Below are 25,182 nucleotides of genomic sequence, written 5' to 3'. Positions count from 1 at the left end.
CCTTATCCACAGCTTTCTGCAGGATGTAGCCACCATCTCTAAGACTCATCTCACTCAGATCACCTTGGCTGGGACGACTCACTCTCATCTAGACTCTAAGTCCTATGGACAGAATCAAATAATCCTTATCTGTCTCGTATTATCTATGTGAGTGTCTGCATGTCTGTGTGTATTGGGGGTGGGGTGTTTGTATGTAACAGTAACCATGATTAGCCAATTTAAGGAAAGCACCCTCCATTTCATAAATATCTACTTCTGTTTTCTGTCATAAGACACTTGTAGGACAATTTTTAAATGTCTGTATATAAAGTCATAAGATGTGGAGGGATGAGACTTTGACAAACTTTAGCAGATACCAAGAAAAACCTGATAGGAGACGGAGAGAAAAGAAGTTCAAGGTCTGGAAGTTCTGAACACTTTATACCTGCTAAAGATGAACTGACCAAACTTCTAACAAAAGAAGAGTTCAAAATATTCCTTCAAGTCTTCACAAAATCAACTAATTCATTACAAAAAATGGTAAACAACTAACCAGCGTAGTTGAGTTTGGTCTTACAAAAAAAAAAAACACAACACAAGATTTATCAGGTTTGCCTCCTGCCCCCAATACAGACTATGGTGAGAGAGGAAACAGACTCAAGGGCAGATGCACCTGCAGACTACCTCCCTCCGTAACAGCTTCCCAGATGCCTCATTTTTAAAGCTTTTTCCTTTTAATTTTATTTTATATCGCAGTATAGTTGATTTGCAATGTTGTGTTAGTTTCAGGTGTATAGCAAAGTGATTGAGTTACACAAGTATATACATATACATATATATTATTCATTTTCAGACTCTCTCCCCAAGTAGGTTTTTACAGAATATAGAGCCCGCTGTGCTATACAGTAGGTCCTTGTTGGTAGGAGCTTACTATATAGTAGTTTGTATGTGTTAATCCCAAGCTTCTAAATTATCCCTCCCCCATACCTTTCCCCTTTGGTAACCATAGTTTATTTTCTAAGTCTGTGAGTCTGTTTCTGTTTTGTAATTTTTTTTAGATTTCACAGATGAGTGATATCACATGATATTTGTCTTTCTCTGTCTGACCTACTTCTCTTAGTATAATCTCCAGATTCAACCATGGTACTAGAAATGGCATTCTTTCTTTCTTTTTTTATGGCTAAGTAATTAACATTCAGAAAACTAAGATCATGACATCTGGTTCCATCACCTCATGGGAAGTAGATGGGGAGACAGTGGAAACAGTGTCAGACTTTATTTTTGGGGGCTCCAAAATCAATGTGGATGGTGACTGCAGCCATGAAATTAAAAGACGGTTACTCCTTGGAAGGAAAGTTATCACCAACCTAGATAGCATATTAAAAAGCAGAGACATTACTTTGCCAACAAAGGTCCGTCTGGTCAAGGCTATGGTTTTTCCAGTGGTCATGTATGGATGTGAGAGTTGGACTGTGAAGAAAGCTGAGTGCCAAAAAATTGATACTGTTGAACTGTGGTGTTGGAGAAGACTCTTGAGAGTCCCTTGGACTGCAAGAAGATCCACCCAGTCCATCCTAAAGGAGATCAGTCTTGGGTGTTCATTGGAAGGACTGATGTTGAAGCTGAAACTCCAGTACTCTGGCCACCTCATGCGAAGCATTGACTCAATGGAAAAGACCCTGATGCTGGGAGGGATTGGGGGCAGGAGGAGAAGGGGACGACAGAGGATGAGATGGCTGGATGACATCACCGACTCGATGGGCATGAGTTTGAGTAAACTCTGGGAGTTGGTGATGGACCAGAAGACCTGGCATGCTGCAATTCATGGGGTCGCAAAGAGTCGGACACAACTGAGCTACTGAATTGAATACTCCATTGTGTGTGTGTGTATGTGTGTGTGTGTGTGTGTGTATGTGTGTGTACGTACTCATATACATACAGAAACTATATCCACTTCTCAATAAACAGTATATTGGCCATACAAAAAATGTTCATTGCTAAACTCGAAACAATATTTTAAACAAAATATGATGTGAGACAAATATTAAGTTACACTTCAAACTCAACTGGTGAAACATCAGAACAATGTATATAAGATTTTGGAAAATACCAAACTCAGTCAATAAAAAGACTGGTCTAGGATTGTTGTTGGCTGCATATCTATGCACAAAATTCTTAGTAATTGGGAAGCTGAGTTTTAAGCATTTTGTTTATTTATTTAAATTTATCTTTTAATTGGAGGAAAATTGCTTTACAATGTTGTACTGGTTTCTGCCATACAACAACACAAATCAGCCATAATTATACATGGCAAAGAAGCTTACTTATAGATATTTCTATTGTGTTTCAGCTACACTCAAGGAAATTGGTCGCAGTTCTGGAGTTAACATATTATTAATGTTAACTAGTTAATGTTAACTAATTAATGTTATTAATTATTAATAATAGCATATTATTGTTTTTCCTCATTTTTTTAAGAAAGGGAAATGTGTCCCAGGTAATTTTTCAACAGAATGTCTGGTTTTCAGGAAATATTAATGCTTGTATCCATCAAATAAGGCAGAAAATAATTAAGGAGCAGGAAAAAGTACCCACAAAGCCATGGAAGTTCAGAAGAAGGAGAAATTCCTCCAGTAGGCAAGAAACAAGCAATACTTTTGTTTAGAGGCCTGAATTTGAGCCCAGATCCTGAATTTGAAAAGCAGCATCTGGACAAGTGCAAATGGCAGGATTCCTCCAGCAAGACTAAAACCTGGGCAGCAAGGTTTAAGGCAGGGGTGGATGAAGGACACCAGAAGGGACCTGGTGGAGAGCTGGGCATTTAATGCAAGTTCTAGTCACAATATTCAAACTGATGGCTGTGAGCAGAGGGAGGAGAGGGCTGGAAAAAGCAAGACCAGAGGAAAGGTAGTGACAGAAATGCCCACAAAAGGTTCACGGGTTCCACCTAAGGGAAAGGCATGTTGACATATTCACGTACAGCATTTTCAGTATATGAAAACAATATATTCTTGATCTGCCCAAAGACAGTCAACAGTGATTCTAACTCCTTGTCAAAATAGTTATCATACACAAGGATTTTTTAAATGCATTCTTTAGTCTCCTAAGAGAGGAAACTTTCAACCATTTTACTGGGCACAAGAACAGCCATCCTAGTCTGTCCCAAAGAAAGAGGTTCCACAACCATTCTGCCTTCTTTTACAATAAAAACTGTGTCCGCCCACCTTCTACAGTGTGGCATGCCGATATAAGCCACAGTTCCAGGAACCATTGTAAAAGGGCCACCTTATCCGTATATCTAATGGCAGACAGCACTTTCCACCACCTCCCTCACCCCTCTCCCAGCTCACTGCCTGTTCTCGGGTTGCACAAGTACAAACACATGGAGAATGTGAAGAATGCATCCAAGTTTGGCAGCCTGGCCGCAATCTGCCTGGAGAAGTACCCCCAAATGGTGTGAACTGAAGCAAAACAGCCACAGAAGCAAAATGCAACCTCGAGGTCAGTGTCGACCCAGCTGCCCTTGTCTCTTAAGACATTCCTGGCTGGAATCCCACTGAGCAAATGTCGGGGAAGAGCTGACAAGACCGACTGAGGATCAGGAAAGACCCAGCTGCAGCCAGAGAGAACAATCACCAAAAAACATAAGCTAAGCATCCAAACAGCAATTTCCTTCCAGGAGAGGCCCCCCACCCTCAAGGGCAGACCTGTAAATTATCCCTGGGGATTTCTTATCAATCATGCCAGGACCTTATCCCTGATTTTTAAACCCCACCTGTTTAACCATATGATGTTCCCCTAGGGGGACAACTGTAGGTCCACAAACACAGTTTCCATTATTTGACCTGAAATCTAAATGGAATAATGTCACCCTCACAGAGCATTTCCTCATTCAGCCAATTCTGAAATCTTTTTTCTAAGATATTCTGTCAAGAGTGATCTCTACACTCACAAAAGGACAAGTGTTCAAGGAAAAGAATCAGTCATTCCTTTCATAATTTTAATGTGTCAACTAATGTGTCAAATGGAATGTTCATTTCTCAGGTATTTTATTTCATTCCAAGTCTACACAGGACACTGATAGAAGAAAATCATTCGTGCATTCTTTGACAAATATATACTAAGTATTTAAGACTGTCTTTCATTAATTCTAAAATATACTTTTTTCACATTTTATCATCTCTGGAATTGAAATACAGCCAGAAATTAAGATACTGGTTTTCTTCTTTTAGTACATAAAACAGCATCTGACAATCAATTATACAAACCACACAGGAACTGTTTAATACTTCTCAATTGAATAAAACCACCTTTCACCTTGAATTTGCTCTTCCCTCTTCAATGCATCCCCGGACACTGCCATCAGAACCATCACTCTGCGCCTGTGACCCTTCCCCTGACTTAGATGAGTCAATGATTCCCGTTACCTGTGGACAAGGAAGGAGTAAGAGGCCCCCATGACACGTCAGAGCTACTTTCTCAGCATCATCTCCTCCTGTGTGTGCGCTCAGTCGCTCAGTCGTGTCAGACTCTTTGTGGCCCCATGGACTACAGCCCACCAGGCTCCTCTGTCCATGGGATTTTCCAGGCAAGAATACTGGAGTGGGTTGCCATTTCCTACAAGGGATCTTCCCAACTCAGGGATGGAACCTGAGTTTCCTAAATTGGCAGGTTGATTCTTTGTCACTAGCGCCACTTGGGAAGTCGATCTCCTCTTGCCTCCTGCCAAATTGTGAACATTCTCCTCAATGCACCAAATTTGTCTCAATTCCACATAACTTTCAGCAATCAGCTCAAGTATTAACTACCTAAAATCTCTCCTTCTGAAACCTCCCCATCCCCAGAGATGAAATAAATGTCCATCTTCCCATGTCCCACAATCTCCTTGCTTTATTATAGCCTCATCACACCATAATTTGGAGTTATTTTTCTGTATCTTCCAAGACCATGATTTCTGTGAAGGCAAAGGCTGCACTGTGCATGCTTCTGATACAAAGCCCTTGAAATGTTGCCCAGTATGGAGCTGAGATCAAAACAAAACTAGTGAAAGGATAGATGAATGAACCTCATGACATTCTTTCTTTTCCTCAGTTCACAAGGTGACTCACAAGTTCACAAAGTTCATGACTTTCTAGGTCATCAGTAATCAGATAGGATTTCATAGCTTCTTGGTTACTCTTAAAGTCCCAGGTCCCTCTCATTCGAAAAGTAAAAATTCCAGACTGGTGATGATCTCTAAGTTCTTTTCCAGTCTATAATTCTGCTATTTTCTCTCCAGTGAAAGCTAACTGCTATTCTAATTTCTGGCCCTACTTTCCAGTATGAAATACCCTTTGGAAAATGAATTCTGAGACTGGCAAAAAACCCTTGTGCTCAAAACTTTCAAGACTGTATGCTGGGGACAGAAGACATATCTAAAAGTCCAGGAGAAATGTGTCATTTGAGAATAAAATATTCAGCATAATTTTACATCTAGAAAACAAATATTCTCCTTTTTCAATACAACTAAAGAATATAAGATTTGACAAAGCAATCTTGGCAGATGGAGAAAGAAAAAAGATAGTGATTCTCAACTGTAGAAAGAGTATGATAATTTCAGAAAGTGGAGCAGGGGTTTTAGAAGCTCAAGGAACACTGGTCTAGTGAAAGTTAACATAGCATAGTCGTTAAGAGCACAGACTCTGGTATTACTCTGGGTCGAAATTCCAAATCCACCTCCTACTAACCAGTTCTGTGATTCTGAACATTTTACTTAATCCCCCCCCCCCCCCAAGCCTAGTTTTGACATAAGTAAAATAGGGACTAGCGTACACATCTCATAGGGTCATTTTAGGAATTAAAGATTGCACATAAAGTTCCTCCAACAGTGCCTGGCATTTAACAGGTCTATTATAAATGGTCTCAATCATTACAACTAGCATTACTAATATCTCCTTCTGCAATCACAGAGATCCCATTACATGCTCTATTACATTGTACAGGACACTGGAGATGCACAAAGCCACTCAAGAAATTAGAAAATGGTGGTGGTGATGAGGACAATGATGATGATGGCAGCTGGATGAAGAAACAAGTAAACACGGAATGATATTTCCTTTTTTTTTTACTTATACATTAAGAAGAGATCTTTTTTATGGTCTACCAACTTTTTTGCATCACAGATTATTTTTTTTATTTAGGAAATATAGATGCCAGGAGTGAGTACAACATCTGAGAATAGTTTAAAGAAAGGTTATAATAAACTGAACACAATTAACATCCACATAACCACTATCCAACTAATGAAACAGAACACCACCACTCTCTGAAATCACCTGGATGCTCCTCCTTAAGGTACCCTCCTCCCACTTCCCACAGTCACTGTTACCTTGAATTTTATCTTTCTTATGTTTACCATTTCTTGACTTTTTTAAAAAAAATCGTTTTCTTCAAATGTAATTCACAAACCATACAATCACCCATTCAAGTGTATCTGAACTATACACTTGACTGTGTCTGACTCTGTGCAACCCCATGGTCTGTCGCCCACCAGGTTCCTCTGTCCATGGGGATTCTGCAGGCAAGAATTCTAGAGTGGGTTGCTATGCCTTCCTCCAGGGGATCTTCCCAACCCAGGGAACGCACCCAGGTCTCCCTCACTGCAGGCAGATTCTTTACCAACTGAGCCGGCAGGGAAGCCCAAGAATACTGGAGTGGGTAGTCTATCCCTTCTCCAGGGGAACTTCCTGACCCAGGAATCAAACTGGAGTCTCCTGCATTGCAGGTGAATTCTTTACCAGCTGAGCTATCAGGGAAGTGGCTTTCAGTATAACCACAGACGTGTGCAACCATCACTACAGTCATTTTTAGAACATTTTCATCAATTTCATAAAGAAACCCCATGACATCTGGCTGTCCCCCCCTCTCCCTTCACCTCTCTACCCCCAGTCCTAAGCAGGCACTCACCTGCTTTCTGTCTCTGTAGACATTCCTGTCCTAGATGTCTTACATGAAAAAAATCATCTAATATGCAACCTCTTGTGACTGGCTTCTTTCACTTAGCATAATGTTTTCAAGGTCCATCCATGTAGTAGCCTGCATCACTATTTCATTCCTTTTATGACCAAGTAACATTCCATTTTATGAAGATGCCAAATCTTGTTTATCCATTTGTCAGCTCATGAACATGTGAGTTGTTTCCACCGATCGGCTATTAAGGATAATGTCACTATGATTTGTGTGGACATGTGTTTTCATTTCTCTTGGTACTATACCCAGGAGTGGAGTTGCTCAGTCACAGGGTAACTCTATTTAACCTTTTGGGGAACTGATTCCCAGATTTTTGGGAACTGATTCCCAGAAGACACAAAGATAAAAGTATACTGACTTTATACAGTCATGATTTTATAAAAGTATAATATATAAATTATAATGACTTATGGTGCTAAATCAACCTATTCAGCCAAAGGTAGATACTCAATGCCAGTGTCAAGCCTTCATCAACCTTATACATAGTAACATATCAATTATTCATATACGTGTAGATGGCATTTTCTAAAAATTCAAGTTTTCTAACTGTTAAAGACAGACAGTATCAAGAAGACAACTGAATTTAATAGAATCAAGACATCTCCACTTTCTAGCCATTCTTGGATCACTCTTTGGACTCTCAAAACATCATTTTAAAAGCATTTTTCTTTTGGACCAGTCCACAGTTTTTTAATTTTAACAATATGACCATTAAATGTGGAATATAAAAACAGACCAATATTGAAGACCTATAGAAATATCAACCCATTAGGTATAGTCTATTTTTACAGACTTACTTTCCAGCAAGTATGTTTATAAAAATTAAGAGAAATCTACATCCTTTCAGGAGTCTATATTGCCAGGAATATGCTGACATTGTACAATATCAGAAAGTATATCTGATATGTATATGATGATCAGAAAGTGGGCAAGGGGGTGGCAGGAGAGAGATAAAAGTGCAGAAGCTTCATCTCAGGGCCCCTGAGATATGGCATCTGGAAACTCTATTCACACCCTCAACAATCAGTACGAATTTGATGTGTCAGTCTCTAACGGCTTCAATACAAGAGTGCTAAGGGCAACTGTCTCAGATTTTCATACTGAATGCCTGCCTTGTTTTGCACGGTCTGTTGCACACGGCTTCTGTGAGTCATGGCCAGACTGACAGACACAGAGAGGTGACGGACCAGGAGTACATCCCTTACCCGTACATTACCTTTGTTGAGGGGGTTAAAAAGCTGACCAACGCAGAAATGCCTCTGAATTTTAATGTGATATTTCTGAGTGTCTCAGACTCACGTTGCACCGCTGCTCAGAACGATGTGGGATCGGCCCCACACACTGAGGATTCTAAATACCCTATGACGATTGGCAGGAAAATATGCTGACTGCTCAGCTACTCATGTGAACTCTATATTCCTCTAATCTTGAAGTGCAATTAGTTAAGAACAGGAGAAATAAAATGAAATTCTTCCACATGGTAACAGATGAAGTTGCAAAATGACAATTAATGAAAAATTATATTTACATTTGTAAATAGGGATATCACTATAACACATTTACACTTATAGAAAATACATATACAAAGACTTGTATAATTTCCTAAAATCCAAATTTATTGGTGAGCCATACACACTAGGCACTAGTATGTGGAGTTTATCAACTGAAACTATTTCTTTAACACAAAATAAGCACAATATTTTCCTTTTCTGCTTTGTTTGATGGCCTACATTCACAATATCTACGAAACAAAAATACAGTAAAGCAAAGAGCTATCTAATATCCCTGTAGGAATCTTTTTTTTTTTCCCTGTAGGAATCTTAACATCTTTTTTTTCTTAGCCTCACTGCTGAGGAATTCTTAGACCTTGGATATGAAGTGAGATGTAATAAATAGGAAATGCTGGAAAAAGAAAAATACAGTGGTGAGATGCTGAGGTTTAATTTATGTTGGCCAAAACACACTTTTCGCATGTACTGATTCTTTTCACACCAGTCACAGTAAATAGCACAGAACTTTTGGAGATACCAAAATAACTGATGTTTTACTATTAGCGCTTTCAAATCATTCCTCCTTAAGACTGTCACCTTTTGCCAGCTCAAAACAGACTTCACAACTCCCAGTTTCCACTGTGTAGTTCCAACATGGCAATATATTCGCCAAAGAGGTGTGAAACCAAGGTCAGTGTGCAGAGCTAACAGCATCAAGTTGTTATTGGGGGAAAGAAAGCATATCACAGAATTGCTAAGATAGCAAGAGTATGCCAACTGCTAACCGACTTGAGGACCCATATCTCCTACCTCCACAGTGGCCTGTAACAGAGGAACAGCCTGAAATAGCAGACAAGGAATCCAAACTCCTCTTTGTAGGGCCCACACAGCCCTTCACAATCTGTCCCCAGTCCAACTGCCCGGTCCATCCCCCACCATCCTTCTACCATGTGTCCAAGTCATGTCGCTTAAGCTTTTTCACATGATGCCTTGCGGTAAATGGGTGAAAACTGCTCAGGACCTAGGGGCTTGGCCCTGGGACGGACAGGGTCACTGTTTGTGCAGACTTGTTGCCACGTGTGGCACAGAAGTTTGGGAAGTTCTGCCGAGATGCCGCCTATGGGGATGCTCATGGTCCTCCTGACTTATCAAGTCATCATCACAATTCCACGGTTTGGAACACGCCCCTCCCTCCCCTTGGAACAGCTTTACCTCACTGCAAAAATAAATGTTTCTCATTCTTCAGGATTCAGTTCAGATATCCCTTTGGCACTCCAGGCCTTCCTGGTTTTCTGGCCCATGCGTACCTGCTAAGTTGCTTCAGTCATGTTCCATTCTTTGTGACCCCATGGACTGTAGCCCACCAGGCTCCTCTGTCATGGGATTTTCCAGGCAAGAACACTGGAGTGGGTTGCCATGCCCTCCTCCAGGGGATCTTCTCGACCTAGGACTCAAACTCATATCTCCTGCATTGCAGGTGGGTTCTTTACCACTAGCACCACCTTTAGCCCACAAATTGGAGAACTTTCTGTGTTCTCACAGTGATTCTTACCCACAATAAGCCTTTCCTTGTCTGTCCCTGCACTGCAAATCAGACCCTTGAGGGCTTCCTTCCTTTTGTATCCCTGGAGGTAAGCACATCCCCTGACAAACAGTAGGTGCTCCACTGATCTTCTTTGAAATAACTGAGAACTCACCCAGAGCATGCAAAGAATAGAGAAAATTCAGATCCAGTCTCAAGCAAACACGGATTTACTCTGAAGCATATGTATTCGGTTTCACCTGTGACAAAGCTTCCCATTCATGGACTCCTAAAGAAATCCCCATCTGTAGATTTCTGAAGAAATTCTTTTTTCAGAAATCCAACATGCAGTTTAGGAGATCTTGAGCAGATGTAAACAAAGTCAAGCAGCAGGTAAATTCCCTAGGCCCCTGAGCCTCCCTCCCTCTTGGAGGCTGATTTAGCTGAAGGCCAATCAATCATGACTGCTGGTCTCAAACCCCGAAGCCAAGCAACATCCAGCATCAGAAATACATCCTGAAGAAATAATCAGCAATGTACCAGCAGTTATATTCAAGGTTATTAAATGCAGCATTATTTATAAGAGCACAAATTGGAAACAGCCTAAATGTTCAACAACAGGGTAGTGATTAAATAAATCATGAACATCTCAATGCTAGAATACTAGGCAGCCATTAAAAAAATCATGTTGATAAGAATTTTTCATAACATTATAAAGATCATTAAAAAAAAACAGAATAAACAACATTATATAGAGTTTGACCTAAATTTAATTGATAAAAACATGTACTTGAGTATTAGAATAAATAAGAATAATGGAAGGAAATATACCAAAATGTTTAGCAATGTCTATATCTGAGTGATGGAATCATGGGTGATAATAAAATTTATTTTACTCTCCATCGTTTTGTTGAATGTTTTCTAAGTTTTCTACACAAAGCAAACTTTACTTTTATATGGAGGGGAGAAGGAAGGAACAGCAACAACAAAGTCAAAGCATAAGGAATCGAAGAGTGAGAACTGTAGGGTGTCCTTCTCTGGGCTGCAGATTAACTACCCAGGAGGTTTCTAGGAAACAGGTTCACTGTCAGGGCCCCAGAACACATAGGTGGTAAAGCTCTCCCAAGAATATGCACACAGGGTCCCCTAGACCTGACTTGGCTTCCAGTAAGCTTATCAGAATCAGAAATGATCTAGGGACTGGCTGGTTTTCTTGAATTGTGGAAACCACACTCTGGACCCACAATTCTCTTGTCATCCTATGATTAAACCAAAAACCTAAAACTTTTAAGTTTTCTGAATTTGATTTATAGGGATTTTAAGAAATCGTGCCAGATTCAGCCCCTGACATATTTCATTTTCCTAAGAAATGCTAGATTCAGATCCCTGCTGAAAAGACCATCCCTACCCAACAATACTCTTCCACTATCTTGTTTTATAGTGTTTTTGTTGTTGTTGTTCAGTCACTAAGTCATGTCTGATTCTTTATGACTATTTATTCTGTTCTATAAATAAACTGCCATTTTATTCTTAATCTTCCTGAAAAAAAATTTATTTTTTATAAACACTAAAAATGAAGGAGATTGGTCAAGAGATTAGGAGAGCCAGGAGTGGATGGAAAAGCAAGAAAGTCTTCTGAGCATCACATGCCTCAAAGAAGCCGTGATGGGACAGATCCCAAAAGTGCCCCCCGGATCTGGCTTCTAGTGAGCACTGAAGTTCTTTGCCAGAGTGATTTAGGTAGGACCAAAGTCAGAACCACATAGGGTAAAAAAGTTACACTATTCTTTAAGGGCTTGACTGGGACTGACAGAAGAATCACTAAAGGGCCAAGTGAAGAATCCAAACTCTGTTTAAAGTTATAGTGAAGAATATAAAATTCAGGACAGAAAGGAATGATAGTAGGGCAGGTCTAAACCTAGAAGAACAAAAGGAGGGGTTAAGAACCAAAGCCCGGATAAGGATCTCTGTCAGACAAAAGAGGCATTTCATCGTGGGGAGCTCGGTCCAGTGATTCTTATCCAGGAAGCTCATCAGAAACTCCTGAGAAGATACTACAACCCCGGGACACCTGGACCCCACAAGACCTGTTAAACCACCATCTTTAGAGAGGCCAGGCTGAGTATTTTAAGTTCTCAGCAGTGCAGAGACCAATGAGAAGCACATGATCAGATGAATATAAATGTGGGAGCTTCTAGAGAAATAAAAGAGCATAAAAGAGCAAAGAAGCAATTTAACATCAACTTCATAGGGCAGTTGGAAGAATCAAGTAATGCAATTAAATGTAGTCCAGTGTCTTATGCAAAATATCAATAAGAGCTCAATAAATTAGCTGGTATACTGTCATTGTGGCTACTGTTGCTGTTATTTATTTCTGGAGCCCAAACAAGTGATCTCTGTTTCTTTGGGACTAGTGAAGTCTAAATCAGCAATTACTGTTCAGTTAAAAGGGAAATTCACAAGCTATGTGGGGTGCCAAATCCCCCAAACAAGAGATGTTATGACCACATATTTCTATAGGTTTCCATTCATACTTTTGAATAGTTGGTGGCTGAGCATTATTGGGATAATGACTAAAAATAACTGATACCATTTTTACTATAAATATGGCAGTAAAAAGACTTTTTAAAGAAAAGAACAGAAAATAACTCTCTTCTTTAGAAAGCTCATGTGAGGCTGTCTTAAGGTAAGACATTCTGACACTATGTGTTCCATTATTACTGACCCCACATCATTTGAAAAGAATTTGTGGAGGTTGGCAAAGACATCACAGACCAAAATATAGAAAAGAAAGAGAGGCAATCAGTCAAAAGAGAACTAAAGGAAAAAAAAAGAGAGAGAACTAAAGGGAAGGGGAAAATTTATTTGGCACCCAATGGAAGTGAATGGACATGCAAACAAGTCCCTTTTCTTGATTCTAGCACTGACTCTCAAATTTGGTTGTGAATCACCTGGCAGTGAATGCCAAGAGGAAAACAGGATCAGCAGAATAATTAATGGTTTCCAAAACTAAGAGGAAACATTGGTATTACTGTTACTGAAGCACACACACTTTTTTCCTCCATCAGTTCAGTTCAGTTCAGTCGCTCAGTCGTGTCCAACTCTTTGTGACCCCATGAACTGCAGCACAGCAGGCCTCTCTGTCCATCACCAACTCCCGGAGTTCACCCAAACCCATGTCCATTGAGTCAGTGATGCCAACCAACCATCTCATCCTCTGTCGTCCCCTTCTCCTCCTGCCTTCAATCTTTCCCAGCATCAGGGTCTTTTCCAATGAGTCAGTTCTTCACATGAGGTGGCCAAAGGATTGAAGTTTCAGCTTCAACATCAGTCCTTCCAATGAACACCCAGGACTGAGCTCTTTTAGGATGGACTGGTAGGATCTCCTGGCAGTCCAAGGGACTCTCAAGAGTCTTCTCCAACACCACAGTTCAAAAGCATCAATTCATTCAGCGCTCAGCTTTCTTTATAGTCCAACTTTCACATCCATACATGACCACTGGAAAAACCATAGCCTTGACTAGATGGACCTTTGTTGGCAAAGTAATGTCTACTTTTTAATATGTTGTCTAGGTTGGTCATAACTTTCCTTCCAAGCAGTTCAGTTCAGTTCAGTCGTTCAGTCGTGTCCGATTCCTTGCAATCCCATGAATCGCAGCACGCCAGGCCTCCCTGTCCATCATAAGCTGACAGTAATACAATGAACAATGTCTACAATGGCATCCTTACAGCAATACTTAACCACCTGATTTAAAGTATCCTTCTTTCAGGCTCAAAAAGCAATCAATTCCTAGTAGGAGAGGCAAAATACTACAATCAAAGGATGTGCTCAGTGAGCTTCCTCTGATGACTTAGCAGGTAAGGAATCCCACTGCAATTCGGGGTTCGATCCCTGGGTCTGGTAAATCCCCTGGAGGACAGCATGGCTACGCACTCCAGTATTCCTGCCTGGAGAGTCCCATGGACTGAGGAGCCTGGCGGGCTACATGACTGAAGCGACTGAGCGCACACAAATAATCACACATCTACAAATAAAGCAGAGCCTCCAACCTAGACCTCTTTACCAAGCAAAACTATCCAGAAATCACGACAACACTCATAAAGAAATACTGAAATTCACGACGTCTAAAATTTTCCATCCTTCCTCTGAAAGCTCCTGAAAGATGTACTCCTTGAAAATAAGGAAGTAAACTAAGAAAGAGCAGACATGGAATCTAGGAAAGGAGATCAAAGAGAGGGGAGCAAAGGATGAAGATGATAGGAAAGTCCAGGATGGCAGGGCAACAGGCCGTCCAGGCTGGAGGTGATTCAAGGCTCCAAAAGAAATGACTCCAAGCAGATGAAAGAGCTGAACGCCTGCTGTAGCTAAATGCACTGTGAAAGGGCAATTCTTCCAAGAGCAAGAATGCAGAGAACACCAGGGATGAGTACAGAAGAAACTAAGGAAACAAACAGACAAGAGTTGTGTTTTTTTTAATAATTAATTTATTTTAATTGGAGGCTAATTACTTTACAACATTGTAGTGGTTTTCGCCATACATTGACGTGAATCAGCCCAGCCACGGGTAGATAAGAGTTTTGCATCAGAAAGAGAGGTAAATTATGTATTCACATTTGCTCAAATAAAGGAAACAATGGAGGGACTTCCTGGCAGTCCAGTGGTTAAGACTTTGCCTTCCAGTATAGGGGGTGAGGAGTCTATCCCTGGTAGGGAGCTAAGATCCTGCATGCCTTGAGGCCAGAAAAGCAACACATAAAACAGAAGCAATTTTGTACCAAATTCAACCAAGACTTTAAAAATGGTTCACAAAGAAAGAAAGAAAGAAAAAGAAACAAGGAAGCACAATAAGAAACTAATAAAAATAGCCGCTTATAGGAGGTGCATGAAGGCAATGGAGTAGGACTAGAATAGGAATGAGACTTTTTAAAGTATACCTTTAATGTGGTTTTAATTTTTGAATCATGGCAATGTATTACCTACTGAAAAATAAATTAAAAGAAAGTATATTCTAAAAATTTAAAAAAAAAAAAAAGATGTTGCTAGAACAACGGCTTTACTCAGTTTTGTTTTTCGCAGCAACAATTGTGGACCTATACCTGACTTCCATACCTCACACATCTACAAACTCAAAGGTAAAAAGATGCCAGGACACGACTACATCCGTGAAAATGAAATCAGCGTAGATGAGAGACATAGGAGAAGCATTTCCAATTAATTAAAACATGAAGTACAGCCACTTGCTTTCTGTAAAGTGGCACTGGCTGGGTACCATCTTAAAAGGTCACTTGGAGGACCTATGTCAAGAAACAGAAATCAGGAAACAAGTTATTTTTGATGGAGACACTATTAGAATCTTGAGCAGGGCAATTCTTTGTTAATCTGGATGGCCCTGCTCATTGCATAGAGGTTAGCATTCTTGGCCACTGCCCACCAAATGCCATTTTGATGCCCCATTCATTTTGACAACCAAAACTTCTCTTCTCCCCCCAATGCCACAGTTCCAAAAGCCTGTGAGAACCACTGTAAGGAGTAAACAAAAAGAATAAAAATGAAAACGTGCCAACTTTGCTTCCTATCACTGCAACTAATTTTCATCAGTTCATTAACTTAATGAATCTTCATAACACATTCGTTAAGAAATCATGAACAATCTGATCTCACACATGTTTGGCTGTTACTAAAGATAGTTTGTGTCTTCAGTTTTTTTTCTTTTTTTTAATGAGCTAAAGAAAATCTGAGGAATCTCGAATTCCTGCCAGTCTTCAGTCAAAGCTACTTCACAACTGCAGGTGCATAGTTTATTTATTTTTTTAAAGACAGTTCACAAATATTCTCTCACTGACCATATTAATTCTCAAGTCCCCTAAGTTTGGCAAGGAAAATACTAGTTTTTCCATTTTCACAGACAGGGAGTCCAAGACTCGGAGCAGTTAAGTGATGCCTCCAAGTACACGACTGACAGAATTTGGGGAGAAACCAGGACGTTTTGGTTGCCAGGCTGGCAGTTTCTCTTCTCAGCTACAATCATTATTGTTGCTCTAGACAGTATTTCCTCTATGCTGAGCCGATAACATATTAGCTCAATTCAAACCTTTAACACAATTAGAAATCTGAAACCCAGTATCTCCTTTTTAAACCGTTAAGTCGTATATCATGGTCCTTGGGATCAAACCTGGGTCTCCAGCATCAGCAAGGCGGACTCTTTACAGCTGAGCCACCAGGGAAGCCCATAATGGTCCCAGAATGGTACAATTAATCAATAAAGCTGACTTTATAAACCCACACAGGTTAGTAGAGGTAGGCAGAGTCATTACTCCATTTTACAGATGAGGAAAGAGACAGAAGGGGGTAAGCAATGTCTTAAAGGTTACACATTGGTAAGTGTGGGAATTTGAATGCAGACAGTGTAACTGCAGGAAAAACTTAAAATCTATCAAATTAAAAAATAAACTTTGAAAAAAGAGATAAATCACATGGAAAACTGGTGGGTGGAATGCTTTAGACAAAGAGATGTTCTCTTCAGCTTTGTAAATAACATGTAAATTAGCATCCTTCATAGAACTTTTCTGCTGATTTGTAAAAGTGATCTCACAGTACACAATCTCATAACCCAATCCTCTGTCAAATTATTAATCTTAGTTTATCAGTGTATATCCTGAAAAGACTAAACAAGTAAATCTATAAGGTACTCCCAAATACCAATTTGGTAAAAGATGACAACACTAATTTAGAGATATCACTGAGTAAAAGAGCAGTCTAGAGAAAATAGATCCAATTAATTCAAACAACTTCAAAATAGAAATAGAGAAGCAGGCTCTATCCTACTCCATATAGCAGGTAATGTTGGCCATGCCTTATAAACAATGCAGAAGCCTGGTAGATTTCTCCTCCACAGTTTATACAGAGCATCCCCAAACTCTTATTTTTTTTAAACCAAATTTAATCTCCAGAAGTAAGAGTATGATATCCTGCTAGGAAACACTACTTAAAATAAAAATTCACAGTCAAATAGAACTAGTTTAGTAGAACACCATAAGAGTCATGCTCATGCTTTAAAAAACAGGCCAGGTTGAGGGCAAATAAGAATTTAAGGAAAACCCTGAGCGATAGCCAAAGAAATCATGTGTCTAACTCTTCAGATGAACCTCAGTTCTACAGCGCTAAGAATAGAAAGGCCTAGAGAAAATACAGCCATTAGTAAAACTATGTGTGACCTAAACTTTATAGATAAGTTATGTCTGATGCTACAATATAGACTGACAAGTATATCGGGGTCTATAATGCCAGGACCTCAAGCACACAACTGAGTTAATAATTAGGTATTCAATGATGGATGACCGAAGACGACCTAGAAGAAAAACACAGCATCCATTTGCTTGTAGTTCAGTAGTGGTCCCCATTGCTAGCACACAGCCCTTAAGGGCAGAACCTTAAAGCTATTCCATTATACCGCCTCCCTAGATGACAGAAGTCAGAGAAGCCAGGGCTAATGCCTGGCAGGGATCTGAAACAACATCTCAGAGAGTCAGGGAGTGAGAAGAGCCCAGAGCTCTGAGACATGCAGCAGACATTCCACACAGAACAGTCACACTCCAAAGACTCTCTAGAAAACATCCCACCAGGACTTCCCTGGTGGTCCAGTGGTTAGGAATCTGCCTTGTAAAGCAGGGGACCTGGGTTCGACTCCTGGTCAGGGAACTAAGGTCTCACGTGCCACAGAGCAACTAAGCCCGTTTGCCCAAACCAGAGTTCATGCACTACAACAAAGACCCCACATGACGCAACTAAGGCCCATCTCAGCCAAAAAAAATAATTTTTTTTTTAATTCCCACCAATTAACTGCTCAGAGTAAGTGACTACACCCCTATTTTACAGACAGAAAACAGGCATCCAGAAGTGCGATATTCCTCAGTTCACTGAGTCTATAATGAGCATGTTGGATAGCACAGTGACTGCTGACAAGGATCGTAACAGATCCCATGACACTTCATCCAGAGCAAAGCTGGGCAGAGGGGCAGAATGGGAGTGAAGGAAGCCTCCCAGTCACTCACAGTAGAGGGGACAGAAATGGGGGGGGAGTAAAAGAGGACAGGATGGGTCCCTGCAGGAGGGGACAGGGGAAAGGCCAGGAGGCCTGGGACCTGGGAACTGGGGGAAGGGGTTTCCTCTGGGGTTTAGTGGGTGAAAGGGGGAAAGGAAAAGTAGCTGATGAGCTGAAGAAAGTGGGAGAAAGAATTCAGAGAGAACTAGGGTGCTCCCTACAGTGGACAGAGGACGAAAGGGGGTAAGGTGGGCACGGGGGTGATGGCCACCTCGGCAGGAAATGTCATAAAAAGAAAGCAAGCATCCATCAGATGACCTTGAGCACCGCCAAGGCTCTACTAATTTTCCACAGCTATCTGTTCCAAATTTAGAAACTCTTTCAGTTGTAAAATGGAAATTGCCTTGTTGCTTTGGTGCATTTTCTCTAGTTTTTAATGGAGTGCAGTTAGGGGGACAATTGGCCACCAATCATAGAAAACAGTCATTTTTACTGGGTTCATAGCATCTTCAACCATCTGGGAGGCAGAGACTCCCCCAGCCCCTGTTCTCACAGTTGTCAGGAGGGAGAAGGCAGGCAGGGAGCAGCAGCTGCCCTCTGCGAATCAGCACTCATTAAATGCCGTTTAGCAGAAGAGCAGAGATTTTATTTCCATTTTCCAAGGAAACAGAAACATCGAAAGGTTTCATGTTTTTAACTTTAATTTAACGAGCACTGTGTGGTTCTTGCTATGGCCCCAGCTTCCTTAAGTGTGCACACTGAAACGCCAGCCTCTCCCTCCCAGTATGTGATGCACAGGAGCATCTCAGAGCGGCGAGCCACACCCACCTATCTCACCAGGCTCATGTGAGCATAAGCAGGATCACCTAACCATCCAGAAAGGAGCAGCTCAGGCGCCTCACAACTGCTTCCTGTCTCCAAGCCCTTCAGTAACCACCATTCCAAGTCAGCTTTCACAAGCTGCAGTGAGTGACACCCTTAAGTCCTCATTCCCATAAAACAATGTTCAGAAAAGGTTAAAGATGAGGAGGAAAATCCTAACAGTATGATCAGAATCACAGTAAGATACAGTTTCCATTTAAAGTCATTTGGGTGGCAGCTTCTTCTTAAAAAAGTGAAAAAAGGACAGAGTAAACATAACATCTTTCAATTATGTTTATATTTTGTCCCTGATACAAATTCTATTTCTTCATTAAATAGAAGACAGAGAGAAAAGTCTATGTAGATAACTAAAAGCATATATTAGGGGTTTTTCCCCAACTCAATTTGAGAAATTCTGCAAAACACGATCATTTATTTAAGGAAGCCCTAACTTTCTCACCTTATTTAATAAGGAAAGCTTTAGATTCAAGGAAGGAAGAGGACCACAGGGGCTCATTTAGCCATAAAGGGAGGCTTCAACAAGGTCAGGGACCCAGGAAAGCCTTTACAGTAGTGGGGATTGGGGAAAGGGGTGTCAGACTCATTCTGCCTCGAAGTGTCCCGAGAGAGATTTTCCGCTCTTGGGATGAAAGACACCAGAAAGCAGACAGATCTGGATCAAACCCAGGCTCTGGACTCATAAGCTGCCTCAGTTGTGTTCATATTCCTGATCCCTGGATCCTTTGATGGCCAGATGAGAACAGCAGTTAACAGTACCTACCTCAGTGGGTTGTTCTGATAATTAAGTGAAGTGACATGTTAAGGATTCTAGTATCCACCAGACACAGAACACTTATCAGGCCTCTTCCACCCCTCTTCCCTCCCCTCTGGCTGAGTCCCAGACCATCCAACAAAACATCTTTAAATTTCACTTTCCTCAACTACAAACTGACACAGGCTAACGTATGTGAAAGCTTTAAATCAATACACAAATATTAGGAAATACTGTTATTAGCACCAATCAATACATCTCCCACACAGTTGAATTTCACGGAACAAGAGTAAGGAGCATCTTCTAGGCCATTTTTCTCTACCGTACTGTTTACTGCTCCATGTTGATATAGATTAGTGTCCCCCAAGGGGGACTAAACTGTGCTCTGTAGCTATCTCTATTTGCATTTTGTGCTTTTAATTAATGCTTTTATTTCTGTGCTCATACTCTGGAGTAAAATTGGAGAAAACCTGAATTTGAAACACTAAAGACAAATATTAGCAGTAAGCAACTTGATACTCGCTTATCCCTGCACCAACATCAAAAAGAAGTCGGCTATTTGGAAAACAGATAGTGGGATTAAAAACAAACAAACAAAACAAGAGTCAAAAACAAAAGCAATTCCCCTGGAGTGAAACTTGCCTTAGAATCCTCAACACCTAGTGAAGTGCTCTGCACTTTCTCTATCTGTAAAAAAACAAGACTTCAATCTACTGTCACCTATGAGTGGAGGAAAAAAAAAAGTGAAACATGAAATCTGAAAGGCACTAACACTATTTTGAAAGTGAAAGTCACTCAGTGGTGTCCGACTCTTTGCGAACCCATGGACTATACAGTCCATGGAATTTTCCAGGCCAAAAAACTAGAGTGGGTAGCCTTTCCCTTCTCCAGGGGATCTTCCCAACCCAGGTCTCGCACACTGCAGGCGGATTTTTACTTATATGTATTTTCACTGACTGACTCATTCATAGAAAGGCCACATGTAAACTTTAGATATATATGGTCTTCAAGCTGTTGAAAATATAAAAAGAGCAAACAGAAGTTTCCACAACTCTCATTACCCATACAATTGAGAAGATGACGAACTGGAAGGACACAGACAAATCTTAGGACAGGACCTTATCTTCTGGTCCCCTAGATACCACACACACCACATGGGGTTTCAGAGGAACCGAGTCACTTTGAATTGTCTTTTCATTCATGCCAAATGTTAAAATAAATCAAAACCAAAACTTCTGGAGTTTTCTCTCTCTCTCTCTCATTTTTCAGTACAAGCAGAATTTTTAATGATTTTTACTCTCTCCTTTCTGCCAATTTCTAGGTTCTTCCTAGCTATTCCACTGTTTCTTCTGGCCAGTGCAACTCTAGCTTTGCATGAATATTTTGACAGAGGAGTGGAAATTTATATTCACCACAACTTTGCACAAACAAGTAAGGTGAAGTTAAGCAAAAAGAAAATAGAATCCAGATAAGGAGCAGCAATTTATACAGGGTTCTTTGGTCCTCTAGTAAATTCAAAAGAACCCTGATAACATCAGTCTAAAGAGGTTCCCACATCTGAATATAGAAACAGAAATACTCAATTCTAGACCATCAAAAGCATCTTTTCTTCTCTGAAAGTAAAAAATAAAATGTGTCCCTGTTCAGGTTATCTAATGTTGGATAACTAACCCCTCAAAACTTACTGGCTTAAAAGAACATCTTTTTATGGTTCTAGGAGCTTTTACTTCCTAGCCAAAGCTGGAATCATCTGAAGACTCTTTACTCACATGTCTGGCACCTTGCTGAGATGGTTGATTGGCATCTCTTCTCCACACCACCTCTCCAAACAAGTATCCTGAGCTTCCTTCCAGCATGGCAGCTTCAGGTCTTACATGCAGTGAGTCTTCCAACACACAGGAAGTAGAGGCTGCAACCTCCTAAAGCCTTTGCCCAGAAAAGCGACACAGAATCACTTCTGCCATATTGTGCATGCCAAAGCACTCATCAAACCCACTCAAATTCAAAGGCAAGGAGGTACAGATCCCACTTCTAACAGAACTGAAGCTAGCATTAACACACTACCCTCAGATAGTCTTGGGGAGTCTCCATCACAAACAAAGGGCTGACGACAGCGTGAGCTCCAGTGGGTCAGACCTCTGCACACGTAAGTGCCTGCACCCTTGGGTCATCTATAATCTCAGCATTGGGAAATAAAAAGAGGCATTGGTCAACTATGTGAGTTAGCTATTTACAGTGTTTTCATTCCATAGCCAATCTCCAAGGCTGGGCAAGCTATTAGAAAGAGAAGTAAAAGAGTTGGCTCTAATCACTGACACTCATCACATTTACATATTTATTGCAAGTGTTTTCATGTCTTCTGGATAAAAAAAAAAAAATACTATTAGTATTTTTCATGAAGGTGTAATAGGTTTAATTTCAAATTTTGATTGTTGTTAAGACTTTGCTGCTCTTCTGCTAGTCTTTCAAGTGGAAATGAAAGCATAATTAGTACTGGACAAACAGATTTTCAGAACATTAGCAATGCAAACTTGTGTTTGAATTCCTGTTGTGAATAGTCACTGAAGTGAGCGGGAATACTTGGGGTTATTTTAAATTAGATCTAGAAATCGATACTACCGGTACTAGAGAATGTATCTGTATATAAAACTGCTCATTAAAGTCAAGCAAGCAAGAAGTAACTCCTAGAAAGGCCAACTGAGCAATTACACCAAAGCTTATCCCCACCAGTGACTCGTTAATGAATATCTCTGGCATTCTAAGCCCTACAAGAACACACAAAGGACATGGTGAGGAGTTTTTAGTTTTCGATGACTAGTAAGCCCTGTGGGAACTGCTTCTCTGAATCCTTTGTCTTCCCCACTCCTGATAACTGCAACCAAGTAGGTAGCTTTTTTTGCTTGGCTTGTTTGGTTATATAATAGTCTATTGCAAATTTGCTGAGTGACTTCTTCTGAAATCTTATACCACCTTGAGGACACTTGAGTTTGCCCTTGCCCTGCAGATTCAATTAAGGCAAGACAGCCCAAATAACTGTTTTTACAGTCCTAAAAGGACTGCAGTTCTACCCTGTTGAGAAGGCAAGACAACATCAAGTTCCTTCTCGGCTCACCAAATTTAAGTAGCCAGAGTCCAACATGAAACAGCAGCTGATGAACCCCGAGATGGGTAGAGAGGAAAGCGTGTGCAGCATGGATGTGGAAACTGGGTTAAGAAAATCCCAGGGAAAAAAAAATAGACAGCTAATTAGAGTTTTCCAATTAATATGCACAAACTGGAATGAATATTCAAAGATGTTCCTTTTTCCTTTGTGCCAGAATGGGAGTCTTTTTCTGAGCACCAGAGAGTCACAGCCAACAGAAGGATTTGGTGATAGAAAATAATACTTAAAAATTAATCACAGAAGAGCTATTAATTGAGCTCTTATAACATGCCAGGTAGATTGTATGACTATCCTCATTTTTTAGATTAGGAAAATCAGGCACAAATATATTTCATAACCTGCCCAAGAGCACTTAGCAAGCAAGGTAGCGGGGATGGTCAACAATTTCATACTCTTAACCACCACAAGGATGGAAGAAAAATCAGGAGTGTCCTGACTAAATAATCAACCTCAATGCCACTGATTACTAGGCTGGTAATGTGACTTTAGTTTTTAACCTCTCTGAGCTTCAGTTTCTGATCAGCAAAAGAGAAAGAACATTTCATTCTTTCACTTGCTATGAATGCTCAGAACACACATTTTCGAAAAGCAAATGATAGCTATTTTTATTATGCAGGCCAGAGGGAAAATGGGCAGACTCACGCAAATGAATCAGAAGAATGAGAAGGAAACCTGGAAGCATCAGGAACCGGAACACCCCCTGCCAAGTCCAGCAGGGAAACTGTACTTTAGACAGGGCTCCCTCTCTACATGTAGCCTTGACCCTGTTTTAATAAATATGGACTGACCGTAGCTCTGAGAGAGACTGCACAGCCTGTGTTCATAACTCATGGAATCAGAGTATGTTTTCCTTTTCCCTTTCCCTAGAGATACATAAATATATAATAACATCATACAAAAATATGCTTTGTTCATATCCGATCTTTTCAACTCTAGTAGGTCCTTATATCTGATTTCAAATGAAGTCCTCTTCAGACACAGCTCTCATTAAATCACTAGCTGGCTTCGGGGCCATGTGAGGTCCTTAGTGTTAGGGGAGTGAAATTCAACTCCTGGAGTCTGGCCACCGATATCTCACAGCAGAGATGCAGGCTTCTAGTCTAATCTTCTCTGTCCTCATGCTTCATCTGGAACTCTCCTTTTAGGAAGGACAGGACCCCTCAGCCCACTTGTCCCTGCTATATATACTTTTATCCTTTGGGGGAACAACGGCAACAGTGACAGACTTTATTTTCTTGGGCTCCAAAAGTCACTGCAGATGGTGACTGCAGTCATGAAATTAAAAGATGCTTGCTCCTTGGAAGAAAAGCTATGACAAACCTAGACAGCATATTAAAAAGCAGAGACATTACTTAACTGACAAAGGTCTGTATAGTCAAAGCTATGGTTTTTCCAGTAGTCATGTATGGATTTAAGAGTTGGACCACAAAGAATCGATGCTTTTGAACTGTGGTGCTGGAGAAGACTCTTGAGAGTCCCTTGGATTGCAAGGACATCAAGCCAGTCCATCCTAAAGGAAATCAATCCTGAATATTCATTGGAAGGACTGATGCTGAAGCTGAAGCTTCAATACTTTGGCCACCTAATGCGAAGAGCTGACTCATTAGAAAAGACTCTGATGCTGGGAAAGATTGAAGGCAGGAGAAGGGGACGACAGAGGACAGGATGGTGGAAAGGCATCACCAACTCAATGGACATGAGTTTGAGCAAACTCCGGGAGTTGATTAAGAACAGGGAGGCCTGGAGTGCTGCAGTCCATGGGGACACAGAGTAGAACCCAACTGAGCAAATGAACAACAACAACATCAACAGCCTCTATATCTGCACTTGCTGGTTCTCCTGAACACTTTGGCTCCTGTTCATTTTTTCCCACTCAATCTTTTAACTCTCTGTCAAAGGGCCTCCTCTTCCAACAATCCTGCTGATATGGTCTGAATGTGTGTGCCTTCCTAAAATTCATATGTTGACATTCTCACCCCCAAGGTGATGGTATTAAGAAGTGGGCCTCTGTGCAGTAACTAAGTCAAGAGAATCATCCTAATGAATGGGATTAGTGGCTCTCATAAAAAGAAAGCCCAGAAAGCCTCCTCGTCCCTTTTGCCATGTGAAAATGCTGGAAGCCTGTGACTCTGAAGAGGACAACCACTCAGTCATGCTGGTACCTTAAGCTCAGAGCAATGAATTTCTGTTGTTTATAAGCTACCCACCATATGGTATTTTATTATAGTGGCTTAAACAAACTAAGACACCTCCTACAATCAGTTCAGCTCCCAGTAATCCATTCTCTTCCTACTCTATATTCCTCCATGGGCAGCCTTCCCCTCTCCACTGCACATATATGTGGT

At 40.7% G+C, this 25,182-nt stretch overlaps 1 protein-coding gene across 2 annotated transcripts in view; it reads right to left on the bottom strand.

Annotated features, from left to right (window-relative positions):
• Positions 1 to 25,182, bottom strand: part of TNIK (TRAF2 and NCK interacting kinase) — a 391,768-nt gene that overhangs the window by 329,312 nt on the left and 37,274 nt on the right. The window contains exon 1 of one of the 2 annotated variants that reach the window (XM_065943140.1): positions 21,444 to 21,536. The exons of the other annotated variant lie outside the window; for it this stretch is intronic. Within the exon in view, the coding sequence (XP_065799212.1) occupies positions 21,444 to 21,530 (87 nt within the window). The 5' untranslated portion in view covers positions 21,531 to 21,536. Of the gene's footprint in view, positions 1 to 21,443; positions 21,537 to 25,182 lie in introns of those variants that run through there. 2 annotated transcript variants of the gene reach the window in all.

The sequence above is a fragment of the Muntiacus reevesi genome, chromosome 8, assembly GCF_963930625.1.
Source record: "Muntiacus reevesi chromosome 8, mMunRee1.1, whole genome shotgun sequence".
Lineage (NCBI taxonomy): Eukaryota > Metazoa > Chordata > Mammalia > Artiodactyla > Cervidae > Muntiacus > Muntiacus reevesi.
Note: the sequence above shows the minus strand (reverse complement) of the source record. Positions and strands in the feature narration are given on the sequence as shown.